The 14,058-nt window shown below is 41.2% G+C and overlaps 1 protein-coding gene across 1 annotated transcript in view; it reads right to left on the bottom strand.

Annotated features, from left to right (window-relative positions):
• Window positions 1-13,383: 13,383 nt before the first annotated feature.
• LOC126284422 (endocuticle structural glycoprotein SgAbd-5-like) overlaps window positions 13,384-14,058 on the bottom strand; it is a 39,402-nt gene continuing 38,727 nt past the window's right edge. Inside the window, exon 3 of the mRNA XM_049983340.1 lies at window positions 13,384-13,926. Within this exon, the coding sequence (XP_049839297.1) occupies window positions 13,644-13,926 (283 nt within the window). The 3' untranslated portion in view covers window positions 13,384-13,643. The remainder of the gene's footprint in view (window positions 13,927-14,058) is intronic.

Below are 14,058 nucleotides of genomic sequence, written 5' to 3'. Positions count from 1 at the left end.
AGCACCAGTGCAGTGAACCACATACAGAGCTTCATAGTCTACGGAGTGCTATGGAAGATGGACTCCCAAACAATTGTGTCTCACTCACAAAGGTCCTCTGATGTGAGTTGCGTCACAGACTGCCGTAGACAATGTGTTCTCAGCTATAGGGTAGAATGACAAAGGACAAAATATAGAAAGATGTAAGGATTGCAGGTATACGTGCAGGAAGACTAAATTCTTAACTGGGTTAGAAACGCTTTAAAAGGTGCGTGAGTTTTGTAATCTGACAAGCAGATAGCACACACACCCACAAGAACGTAGATACAAGAAAGATATAACTGACACTATCGTGCAAGACCCACTGATCTTCTATGAGGGGAACCACCCTGAGACCGGAAAATCATCAACAAAAGCCGGGTTTGGAACGTATCTCTGGGTAGGCGTGAAACTTGTACGGAGGGATCTGATACAGTTCGAAGGGTCACTATTTGCAATATTTATTTTCATTCTGATAGTGTCACCAGAGAATATCAGATAATAAGTTTCTGTTTTCTGGAGTCTGTGATATTTTAGGTTGTCTATTAACTTTGAAACAGCAATTTACTAGCATCCACTCTTGTGTCTAAGTGATATGAGTCATTAATTTATTGAATGGAGTGAAATATATTACACATGGTAATCATTTTTATTGTTAATATTTTTTATTGTTAGAACCAAAGGTAGTAACTCCCGAGAATAGAGCAACCACCTCAGTACTCGACCGTTGTTCTACTCAGTGCTCCACAGGCAATGCCTACTAAACTGTTGTAACCTGCATTCTATCTTGGGAACTAGAACTAGTGTATGCGTTCAAGTTGAAAACAATTACTTTTTCCCTGAAATAAGTTCCAAAATAGAAGAAATTATTGAAGAATAACTTGATATGATTTTAATGACGATAAAGAGAACGACTTTATGCAAAAGGCAGCAACACAGGATGAAAATGTTTTGGTGGTAACGCCCCTCCGAACACTATGTATGATTTGAGAATTGTGAGTTTCTGGTTTCTCCGTCTCATATCGTAACGGGTAGTATCTTACGGGTTCTGTTAACTCCAGGAAGGTTTATTAATATATACTGTTCATTATTGCTTAGTTAACCTTTTCTGTCTTGCTATTGTTGGAGAGTGTATGCGGTTCGGCGCCACAGCCGTAACATTGTGGACAAAATTGCATCTACATCTACATCTACATCTACATGACTACTCTGCAATTCACATTTAAGTGCCTGGCAGAGGGTTCATCGAACCACAATCATACTATCTCTCTACTATTCCACTCCCGAACAGCGAGCGGGAAAAACGAACACCTAAACCTTTCTGTTCGAGCTCTGATTTCTCTTATTTTATTTTGATGATCATTCCTACCTATGTAGGTTGGGCTCAACAAAATATTTTCGCATTCGGAAGAGAAAGTTGGTGACTGAAATTTCGTAAAAAGCTCTCGCCGCGACGAAAAACGTCTATGCTCTAATGACTTCCATCCCAACTCGTGTATCATATCTGCCACACTCTCTCCCCTATAACGCGATAATACAAAACGAGCTGCCCTTCTTTGCACCCTATCGATGTCCTCCGTCAATCCCACCTGGTAAGGATCCCACACCGCGCAGCAATATTCTAACAGAGGACGAACGAGTGTAGTGTAAGCTGTCTCTTTAGTGGACTTGTTGCATCTTCTAAGTGTCCTGCCAATGAAACGCAACCTTTGGCTCGCCTTCCCGACAATATTATCTACGTGGTCCTTCCAACTGAAGTTGTTCGTAATTTTAACACCCAGGTACTTAGTTGAATTGACAGCCTTGAGAATTGTACTATTTATCGAGTAATCGAATTCCAACGGATTTCTTTTGGAACTCATGTGGATCATCTCACACTTTTCGTTATTTAGCGTCAACTGCCACCTGACACACCATACAGCAATCTTTTCTAAATCGCTTTGCAGCTGATACTGGTCTTCGGATGACCTTACTAGACGGTAAATTACAGCATCATCTGCGAACAACCTAAGAGAACTGCTCAGATTGTCACCCAGGTCATTTATATAGATCAGGAACAGTAGAGGTCCCAGGACGCTTCCCTGGGGAACACCTGATATCACTTCAGTTTTACTCGATGATTTGCCGTCTATTACTACGAACTGCGACCTTCCTGACAGGAAATCACGAATCCAGTCGCACAACTGAGACGATACCCCATAGCTCCGCAGCTTGATTAGAAGTCGCTTGTGAGGAACGGTGTCAAAAGCTTTCCGGAAATCTAGAAATACGGAATCAACTTGAGATCCCCTGTCGATAGCGGCCATTACTTCATGCGAATAAAGAGCTAGCTGCGTTGCACAAGAGCGATGTTTTCTGAAGCCATGCTGATTACGTGTCAATAGATCGTTCCCTTCGAGGTGATTCATAATGTTTGAATACAGTATATGCTCCAAAACCCTACTGCAAACCGACGTCAATGATATAGGTCTGTAGTTAAATGGATTACTCCTACTACCCTTCTTGAACACTGGTGCGACCTGCGCAATTTTCCAATCTGTAGGTACAGATCTATCGGTGAGCGAGCGGTTGTATATGAGTGCTAAGTAGGGAGCTATAGTATCAGCGTAATCTGAAAGGAACCTAATCGGTATACAATCTGGACCTGAAGACTTGCCCGTATCAAGCGATTTGAGTTGCTTCGCAACCCCTAAGGTATCTACTTCTAAGAAACTCATGCTAGCAGATGTTCGTGTTTCAAATTCTGGAATATTCCATTCGTCTTCCCTGGTGAAGGAATTTCGGAAAACTGCGTTCAATAACTCCGCTTTAGCGGCACAGTCGTCGATAACAGTACCATCGGCACTGCGCAGCGAAGGTATTGACTGCGTTTGCCGCTTGTGTACTTTACATACGACCAGAATTTCTTCGGATTTTCTACCAAATTTCGAGACAATGTTTCGTTGTGGAACCTATTAAAGGCATCTCCCATCGAAGTACGTGCCAAATTTCGCGCGTCTGTAAATTTTAGCCCATCTTCAGGATTTCGCGTTCTTCTGAACTTCGCATGCTTTTTCCGTTGCCTCTGCAACAGCGTTCGGACCTTTTTTGTGTACCACGGGGGATCCGTTCCATCTCTTACCAATTTATGAGGTATGAATATCTCAATTGCTGTTGCTACTATATCTTTGAATTTGAGCCACATCTCGTCTACATTCGCATAGTCAGTTCGGAAGGAATGGAAATTGTCTTTTAGGAAGGCTTCTAGTGGTACTTTATCCGCTTTTTTAAATAAAATTATTTTGCGTTTGTTTCTGATGGATTTGGAAGAAATGGTATTGAGCCTAGCTACAATGACCTTGTGATCACTAATCCCTGTATCAGTCATGATGCTCTCTATCAGCTCTGGATTGTTTGTGGCCAAGAGGTCAAGTGTGTTTTCGCAACCATTTACAATTCGCGTGGGTTCGTGGACTAACTGCTCTAAATAATTTTCGGAGAATGCATTTAGGACAATCTCGGAAGACGTTTTCTGCCTACCACCGGTTTTGAACAAGTATTTTTGCCAACATACCGAGGGTAGGTTGAAGTCCCCACCAACTATAACCGTATGAGTGGGGTATTTATTTGTTACGAGACTCAAACTTTCTCTGAACTGTTCCGCAACTGTATCATCGGAGTCTGGGGGTCGGTAGAAGGAGCCAATTATTAACTTAATTCGGCTGTTAAGTATAACCTCCACCCACACCAATTCGCACGGAAATTTACATTACTATCTAAAAGTCAGGTATGACAAGTAAACTGAAAGGCAATTCACCAATTCCTTATACACCAAATTCGGATCACACGCGCTACTGAACAAGCCCAAAGTGGAACATAGACCACACTTAACACATTAAGCTAAGAACCCGATAATCCTGTGAAGCTCTTTCCACATGAAGCTACATCGAATGCGCACTATGATAACATCTCACCATACTAGTGCCTACCATACACAATTACTTATTACTGTGGCTCATGACAGAAGTGCATAATGATATGTCGTGCTAAATACAGAACTACCTCGCTTTTCTTGCTTAGCCTTTCGCTTCTTTCCATTTTCCCCAGTCTCTCCCCTCGTCTGATTCGAAGATGCTGTCGACGTTTAAGGCAGCACCTCTTTGGTTCCCTTAAAACGACGTATTCGACTGACGTGAACTATCGTGAGGCGAGTTGGGAGTTGTAGCTTAGCGTAAACAGACGAAATCATTTTTGACATCTGAAAGTGGTCCTCACAACGTGTCACAACATTCATAGTTTCTTCGTTATATATTGGTTGATCATCATAACACGCTGACCTGCTTGATACTTACATACAATGCTTTCTTATTATGGGTCGTGTCTTGCCGTTCCAAAGCAATGGCGTTCATCTTTTTCACCTGTCGCCAAATAGTTTATAATCTTTCCAGAGACATTTTTCAGACAAAATACTAGCTCCAGGGGGAGGTGTATAAAAGTTAAAAAGGGGCAGCATCTTTTGAACAAAAACAACATCGTACGGAGGCAACCCTATGCTCTAGTGAATTTTACAATTGAATGTCGCTGTGAGCATAACTGATTTCGTTTATTCCATTTTACAGAAAATTATATTGCTATTTTACCATGTGTAAGTGAACCATTTAGTGTGTTACACCGTGCAGGGAACTGCATTGAGAAATTCGCGTACGTGGTGACAGTGACTTTTCTTCAGTGACCATTTCGTGATGGCAGCGACTGCAGGTTGTTTTAGTTGAGGGCTAATGAAAGTAGCCTTAATTATAGTGTGAGAGTTGTCTACTAGTTGTTGTCCTCAGATAATCGGAGAAGTAAATTTTACTGTCATTTTTCTGACTGCGACCATCATTGTTGTTGGCCCAATGCTGTTTGCTGGAGCTAACTCTTTTGAATCCGTATTCGTTGTGCTAAAGATGTTTTTTGTTGTTATTCTCTTGTTGTGCTCTGCCTTGAAGAACTGTATCGGCCTGTAAAATAAGTACTGCTTCTCATCATTTCTCTACTGTCAAGAAGAATTTTTATATTTAGTAAATTCTTTGTAAACTTGAGCCCACACGTGCACAAACCCAAATGAGGGCTCCACTCCAGCGAAACCCTACGCTGCCACGTTACACCCCTTTGCTACTGGCACTGAACGTGAGTCTGACTGGAACACGTGCTATAGTATGAAACAGTGAGATTTTATAAAAATGTATGCAGTATGTATTATGTGCCACAAAAGCTACAAATGTTTTGTAAAATGCCCTTCGCAATCGAGTACAATTACAGAAAAATGATGGTACACAAAGGGGGAAGTAATTTTCTGTAATGATAATTCATGTACGCTTTTAACTGACAAGATAACATGGCCATTATGTTATATAATGAGACGACATATTTTCACACAATAATCCTCTTGCACAGATGCGTTTATGACAAAATGTGTTCAGGCTTTCAGAGGTATTGTAGTTTTTGAACAAAAGTTTTAGACCGCTGTCCGGACGTTGACTCTTCTCTGCTGAATGCGTAAATTTGTTAAACAAATTACGGGCCGTTGCTGGAAACAGTCATTGTGACTATGTGTAGATTATCGTCTCTTTACCTTTGTGACATAGTCTAAAAATTGTAGTTACAGAGTGAAGAAAGCCATATTCCTTTGGTTAACGTTGAATGCAGCCCGAAAGCAGAACACTGAAAGGAATCGTGATGCCGAGCGATAAACGGTAGCGAGATTTAGGAAAAACCTGTTGCTACAATGTGACTGTCTTGTGCGAAGCTGCGAATAAAGGAAAAAGTGCTACGTGTAAAATGTTTTGGATGAAAATTCTAGCATACCTTTTAAAGACCCTAAGTAGTTTGCGAGACTGTGATACTAAAATTATCATTTGGTCACACATTTGCAATACTGTACCAATACAAATTTTATGCATTCCACATTTTCATTCATTATCAGTTGCATGAATGTGGTTTCCAGATCAGATTTTGCAGATTTCTGTAATTCTTAAGCATAATACTGTATACTGATGCAGCTGCACTCAGAAACCACGGGCACGTAAATTTGGTCAAAACGCAACCACAAGGAAGGACCGCCGTATTGTGCACCAAGCACACGGTGCTCTGCCTATCCTCAGAGAACAAGTAATAGGGTACCTACAGTATTCTGTCACATCCCATAGCTTTGATCAGATAACAGCACCAGCTGGACAAGAGAAATACGCCCTCATGCGTAAACTGATGTTAGCGTGACAGCACAAACGGCTGCGTTCTGTGTTTGTAGTGGTGCTATGGCAGGAAATCATGGACTACTTATGAGTGGCATCCTATAATTTTCCACAATGAATCGTGGTTATATAGTGCCTCGGATGAGCATCGTCGGCGATTACTGTGGTGGACTGGGAAGATGCTTTGTTCCAGTGTTTTCGAGACGTACAGCGGCGGTAGTTCTGGGGTGATTGATGGAGGCTATTTCTATCACAGCTGTTATAGAGTTTGAGAGAACGCTGACGACACAATGGCATTACGCGGATATCCTGAATTGTCATCTGTTCCTTCTCATGCGACATTATTCTGGTGCCATTTTTTAACAGGACAATGCTGGTGCAGCCATGGTCCGCGAGCCTGTGAACTATATGAGTGATTTTAAGATACTGTAGTGATCAGCTCCAGTAAATTACGTTTGAGTGATGAGGTTGGTCGTCTGTCTTGGTGCCAGTATCCAGTATATCGAGGACCAGTTAAAAATTTGTGATGCAGCGTGTCTGAGGAAAGGATACAATAGGCTTACGACTTCTTTTGCATCCGATTTATGATATACATCCAGGCATGCCAGAGAAGATGCTGATAACTGACTTCGTTGTGGAAAATTATTTCTAACTTTATTTTATAATCATAGACGTAACATCACTTATCCTCTAATCCCATTAAATTTCGTTTCATTTTCTTTTTTCCTTTCTGTGTGTTGAACCAGCTAACACCATTATTTCCTTCTCAGCCTGCTTAGTGAACGGTTGCAGTTATCCCTCTGTAGAGGTCACCCATTGCCGGGTAGGGAATCCCTACTGTTCTGTCAGGATGCTGAGAAAGAACCTTGCGGCGTCGTTAGACGCAGTAGAACAGTATTCAATATTATTCCATTAATTACTCGACACACAAGTCGTTCCCATGTCTTCTGCGATGGCTAGTGGCTATATAATCCGGAGAGAAAAGGTTCTACTATTGATTTCCACACCATAAATATTTTTTGTGATCATATTACTCCAAACGGTCAAGTTTAACTGTGGATGTCGAATGGCTCGTTTCCCTGGTTAAGTCTTATTTTTTAATGACAAAGAACACATAAAAGTACCCGGCGGCCAACTGATGCTCTTTGTCGTCATCCACTACTGTATACCCAGTATTATTTTTGTTTATTTTTGTCAACCGCACTTCAGACAATTCTCTTAGCGTACAGCTAGGGTCATCACTGCCTTCGGAATTATCATATGGTCGTTAGTGAATAGGAGAGAGTATAATTTATCGCGTTCTATCAACATTCCCTTCAGTATAAGTGTAATTTATATACATTTGAATACATCATGGGAGCAGACAGTGATCAATGTTATTACTAACAGTTACTATAAAAATCAGTCTTGATCACAAATTTATTTATTCCGGTGATAAATCGCTGAGCAGTGATTTACCACCAGAAGGAGGCTCAAGCTCATACAGCATTTTCGTCTGAAGATGACCACAGGGCTATCCGAACCGGTTACCAGAACAAACAAATTTGTGATCAAGACTGATTTTAATAGTAACTGTTAGTAATATATTTGGTGGTAAGGCACTGCACACTGATGTTAAAAAACAAAACTCAAAATATTTTGAAGAATCAGAAGAGAAAAAGCGATTTAGCGCCACTTGGTCATGTGAACGTGTTATTTTCATAATTAAAGAGCAAACAAACGTATCGAAAGGAGGTGATCTATTTGTTATTCGCAGACCTAGAAAAATGATATGTCACAATGCCGTTAAATAAGATGTCAGAGCGTCTTAATACTTTATCCTATCATGGTCAGAGACTTATACAGTGGATGCATCAGCTTAGTGAAAATGGGTCAATATTACCACAGGATTTCATTACTAGCAGAGGGCTTCGTCAGGGTTATCCACTGAGTCCTTATGACATGCGCAAACAAAACAGTGAAAAGCTTTCTCAAAATCAATGAACCCCAAACAATATGCTTACTAATTTTCTTTACTCCATCCAGGTTAGTCATTGATGGCTTCCTAAAAGTCCATTTTGATGCATCGACTTTTAAATTCTGACTGCCCTATATTCCGGTAAACATCCTGTTTATTTTAGAACTGATTCATAATGTAGCAGTTTAGAGACAGGCACTCGATCTGTAGCGTTCCTTTTTATAACCAATTGTTGTTTTTGTTGTTGTTGTTGTGGTCTTCAGTCCTGAGACTGGTTTGATGCAGCTATCCACGCTACTCTATCCTGTGCAGGATTCTTCATCTCCCAGTACCTACTGCAACGTACATCCTTCTGAATCTGCTTAGTGTATTAATCTCTTGGTCTCTCTCTGCGATTTTTACCCTCCACGGTGCCCTCCAATACTAAATTGGTGATCCCTTGATGACTCAACACATGTCCTACCAACCGATCCCTTCTTCTAGTCAAGTTGTGCCACAAATTTCTCTTCTCCCCAATTCTATTCAATACTTCCTCATTACGTATGTGATCTACCCATCTCATCTTCAGCATTCTTTTGTAGCACCACATTTCGAAAGCTTCTAATCTCTTCTTGTCCAAACTGTTTATCATCCGTGATTTACTTCCATACTTGCCTCCACTCCATACAAATACTTCCAGAAATGATTTCCTGACACTTAAATCTATACTCAATGTTAACAAATTTCTCTTCATCAGAAACTTTTTCCTTGCCGTTTCCAGTCTACATTTTATATCCTGTCTACTTCGACCATCATCAGTTATTTTGCTCCCCAAATAGCAAAATTCCTTTACCACTTAAGTGTCTCATTTACTAATCTAATTCCCTCAGCATCACCCGACTTAATTCGACTACATTCCATTATCCTCATTTTGTTTTTGTTGATGTTCATCTTATATCCTCCTTTCAAGACACTATCCATTCCATTCAACTGCTCTTCCTAGTCCTTTGCGTCTCTGACAGAATTACAATGTCATCGGCGGACCTCAAGGTTTTATTTCTTCTCCATGGATTTTAATACCTACTCCGAATTATTTCTTTTGTTTCCTTCACTGCTTGTTCAATATACAGATTGAATAACATTGGGGAGGTACTACAACCCTGTCTCACTCCCTCCCCAACCTCTGCTTCCCTTTCACGCCCCTCAACTCTTATAACTGCCATGTGGTTTCTGTACAAATTGTAAATAGCCTTTCGCTCCCTGTATTTTACCCCTGCTACCTTCAGAATTTGAAAGAACATGTTCCAGTCAACATTGTCAAAAGCTTTCTCTAAGTCTACAAATGCTAGGAACGTAGGTCTGCCTTTCCTTAATCTAGCTTCTAAGATAAGACGTAGGGTCTGTATTGTCTCACGTGTTCCAACATTTCTACGGAATCCAAACTGATCTTCCCCGAGGTCGGCTTCTACTGGTTTTTCCATTCGTCTGTAAAGATTCCTCGTTAGTATTTTGCATCCGTGACTTATGAAACTGATAGTTCGGTAATTTTCACATTTTTCAACACCTGCTTCCTGTGGGATTGGAATTATTATATTTTTCTTGAAGTCTGAGGGTATTTCGCCTGTTTCATACATCTTGCTCACCAGATGGTAGAGTTTGTACAGGACTGGCTCTTCCAAGGCTGTCAGTAGTCCTGATGGAATGTTGTCTACTCCCGGGGCCTTGCTTCTACTCAGGTCTTTCAGTGCTCTGCCAAACTCTTCACACAGTATCATATCTTCCATTTCGTCTTCATCAAAAAAATGGTTCACATGGCTCTGAGCACTATGAGACTTAACATCTATGGTCATCAGTCCTCTTCAACTTAGGACTACTTAAACCTAACTAAACTAAGGCAGCACACAATACTCAGCCATCACGAGGCAGAGAAAATCCCTGACCGACCCCGCAGGGAATCGAACCCGGGAGCCCGGGCATGTGAAGCGAGAACGCTACCGCACGACCACGAGCTGCGGACCCATCTACATCCTCCTCCCTTTTCATAATATTGTCGTCAAGTACTTTGCCCTTGTAGAGACCCTCTATATACTCCTTCCACCTTCCTGCTTTCCCTTCTTTGCTTAGAACTGGATTTCCATCTGAGCTTTTGATATTCATACAAGTGGTTCTCTTTTCTCTGAAGGTCTCTTTAATTTTTCTGCAGGCTGTATCTATCTTACCCCTAGTGAGATAACCCTCTACATCCTTAAATTTGTCCTCTAGTCAAAGCTACCCATTCTTCTACTGTATATCTTTCACCCATTCCTGTCAATTGTCCCGTTATGCTCTCCCTGAAACTCTGAACAACCTCTGGTTCTATCAGTTTATCCAGGTCCCATCTCCTTAAATTACCACCTTTTTGCAGGTTCTTCAGTTTAAATCTACAGGTCATAACCAATAGATTGTGGTCAGTATCCGCATCTGCCCCTGGAAATGTCTTACAATTTAAAACCTGATTCATAAATCTCTGTCTTACCATTATATAATCTATCTGAAACCTGTCAGTATCTCCAGGCTTTTTCCATGTGTACAACCTTCTTTTAAGATTCTTAAACCAAGTGTTGGCTGTGATTAAGTTGTGCTCTATGCAAAATTCTACCAGGTGGCTTTTTCATTTCTTACCCCCAATCCATATTCACCTACTACATTTCCTTCTCTCTATTTTCCTACTGCCGAATTCCAGTCACCCATGACTATTAAATTTTCGCCTCCCTTCACAATCTGAATAGTTTCTTTTATTTCATCATACATTTCTTCAATTTCTTCGTCATCTGCAGAGCTAGTTGGCATATAATCTTGTACTACTGTAGTAGGTGTGGGTTTCGTATCTATCTTGGCCACAATAATGCGTTCACTATGGTGTTTGTAGTAGCTTACCCGTATTTCCCTTTTTAAATTTTCTAACCTACCTGCCCGATTACGAGATCTGACATTTCACGCTCCGGTCCGTAGAAAGCCAGTTTTCTTTCTCCTGATAACGACATCCTCTTGAGTAGTCCCTGCCCAGAGATCCGAATGGGGGACTATTTTACCTCTGTAATATTTTACCCAAGAGAACGCCATCATATATAACTATACAGTAAAGCTGCATGCCCTCAGGAAAAATTACAGCCGTTCACAGTACCAGCACAGCAAGGCTGTTTTGGTTAGTGTTACAAGGCCGTATCACTCAATCATCCAGACTGTTGCCTCTGCAACTACTGAAAAGGCTGCTGCCCCTCTTCAGGAACTACACGTTTGTCTGGCCTCTCAACAGATACCACTCCATTGTGGTTGCACCTGCGGTACGGCTATCTGTATCCCTGAGGCACGCAAGCCTCCCCACCAACGGCAAAGTCCATGGTTCGTGGAGGGGGGGTATAACCAGTTACGCAACAGTATTTGATAGACGGTGTAGTCCTTTAGTAAATTGATCCAGTAAATAATTCTGCAAGTTTCTGTTGTATTACCTTAAGTCCAGATTTAAACGCTATATAAATACCATCACATTCACACACCGTTCTATATACCTCCACCTATTTTTACACACCACATGACGTTGCTGTCAGACGCTCATTATTTGTTTCAGAAACTAGTGTGGTTCATCCCTTCAACAACGCAAATATTTATGGATATACTGAATTTGTTGCTCAGTTTCCCCATTCCACATAGCTACTGAACCATCTCCCTTTATAACAGACAACCATACAATATTAATCGAAAATCTCACTGTTTTGTTTTCTTATTTTTCTTGTAGTTTTCAACAGCTTGGCATAATATGTTCCTTCGTGCCTCGTGGTTTCCTCTCGGCCTCTCTGTAATAACAGTCTTTTTCCATTTGTGACATCTTTGCTTCCACATTTTTCACGCCTTGTACATAATTTCGTTTCTGCCTAAGTGAAGGTAAAGCTGTGTTAAAAATTAAGTTTCTAAATTGACTCTCTGCTTCATTTGATTCTTTGCATCGAGAGCCCGCATCTCGTGGTCGTGCGGTAGCGTTCTCGCTTCCCACGCCCGGGTTCTTGGGTTCGCTTCCCAGCGGGGTCAGGGATTTTCTCTGGCTCGTGATGGCTGGGTGTTGTGTGATGTCATTAGGTTAGTCAGGTTTAAGTAGTTCTAAGTTCTAGGGGACTGATGACCATAGATGATAAGTCCATAGTGCTCAGAGCCATTTGAACGACTTTATTGCATCGAGTTTCTTTGAATGGCCTTACCTATCAATTTATGGTAGGCAAATGTTTAATGTGGCTTTTGAACCACTATGGACCTTGCATTTTTCTACATCTGTAAGTCACTGCCAAAGATAAAAGAAGTAATAAATGAGAGAACAAATCGAAGTACAGACCATAGCCTGAACCTTCAACACCTGAATTTGCACAATGGTGCTTATCCAGAATTTGTCTAAATAGCTATATTAGAAAATGGCGTCTGTCTTCTGTCATGGTACAACCTTGACTTCGTAGGACTCCATAACCGTTGATTGATTTTATCTGGCGTATGTCCGTTTTCCTCATAAATTCTCATAGTTTGCATATCTCACTTCCTTCTAAATGAGTTAATATCTTTGTAGCTTTGTGTAAACTTTTACTCTCGATATTGCTCACATAATACAGCTAAAAATTCTATTCCTAAGTGTCACAGCCTATAGTTACAAGTTAAATGTATGTGGGAGCTAAAAGGTGTTTTTGTACTTGGTAGTATTCTAAAAGAATGTAGAATATCTTTTGTTTATTTTGATTTGTATGTAACCGACTGCAGTGTACACCCACGAGAAGTACATGACGAAGAAAAAAATGTATGTAATGGTATCATTATTTTTAGGACACTATTTGAAGGAAAAAGAACAAAGACAGTATCATTTTTAATGTGATAATTAGTGATAATTGATACCCAAAAAGTATTTTTGAGTGAGATCATCTTCAGTACTTACATATAGCTACAAGAATATTTTAGTTATCAATATGTGGAAATGTTTAAGGATATTTTTTTGTTTGAGCCAGGTGTGACTGTTGACAGGAAATTTTTATGTAGGTATATCTAAATAAATTATTAGATATTCTATTTGCTCTTTGGGAGGATTACGTATTTATCGACTGGAGAATATGTTGATAATACATTTTAGTAGTGTCTCTGCACATGTGCCATAATGTGTAAAACATACCGCAATTATGTCATTGTAAATAACAATAAAACAGAAAGTATTAGACATACCACTCAATTTAGTATACTGATAAAATTAATTCACTTTTACAATTATTTTAATAAGTTTTCTTGCTGTGGCTATCGCATTTGTTCAAATTCCAAAGCACTCCCAAGAACTTCTCACGAAGACATTGGCTGTTATCTGCTATACTCCAGCTGACAGTGGTAGACGTTGCATACTATCTTGACGATTTTGACCAGTCACTTCAGAAATTTTAGGCACTTGAGTGATGCTGTGACAGGGAGTGACTGGCCACTTAGCCGATTAGAGAAAGTGCAGTGTTGCTGCCAAGGAACGCCACATGTGGGACCGGGAATTCGTTCGGCGGCGGCGGCGGCGGCGATGTGGGGCGCACCGCGACGGGTCCTGTGCCGAAAGAGACTTTGGGCCGGTAGCCGTTCTCGTCGGCCTCGTAGGTGACGCTGTAGGTGGCGCCGTCGCCCGCTTCCGACGGCTGCCACGAGAAGCTGCCCCGCAGGTGCGTGCCGTCACCCTCAGAGCCGAACTGCTCCTGCCGGATGCCGTTGCTCGTCTCGTACCTGTACAGGCATGAGTGTAAGAACAGAAACAGGGTCGCGCGGGATTAGCCGAGCGGTCTTACGCGCTGCAGTCATGGACTGTGCGGCTGGTCCCGGCGGAGGTTCGAGTCCTCCCTCGGGCATGGGTGTGTG

The sequence above is a fragment of the Schistocerca gregaria genome, chromosome 8 (assembly GCF_023897955.1).
Source record: "Schistocerca gregaria isolate iqSchGreg1 chromosome 8, iqSchGreg1.2, whole genome shotgun sequence".
Taxonomy (NCBI): domain Eukaryota; kingdom Metazoa; phylum Arthropoda; class Insecta; order Orthoptera; family Acrididae; genus Schistocerca; species Schistocerca gregaria.
This window is presented reverse-complemented; position numbering and strand designations above follow the sequence as displayed.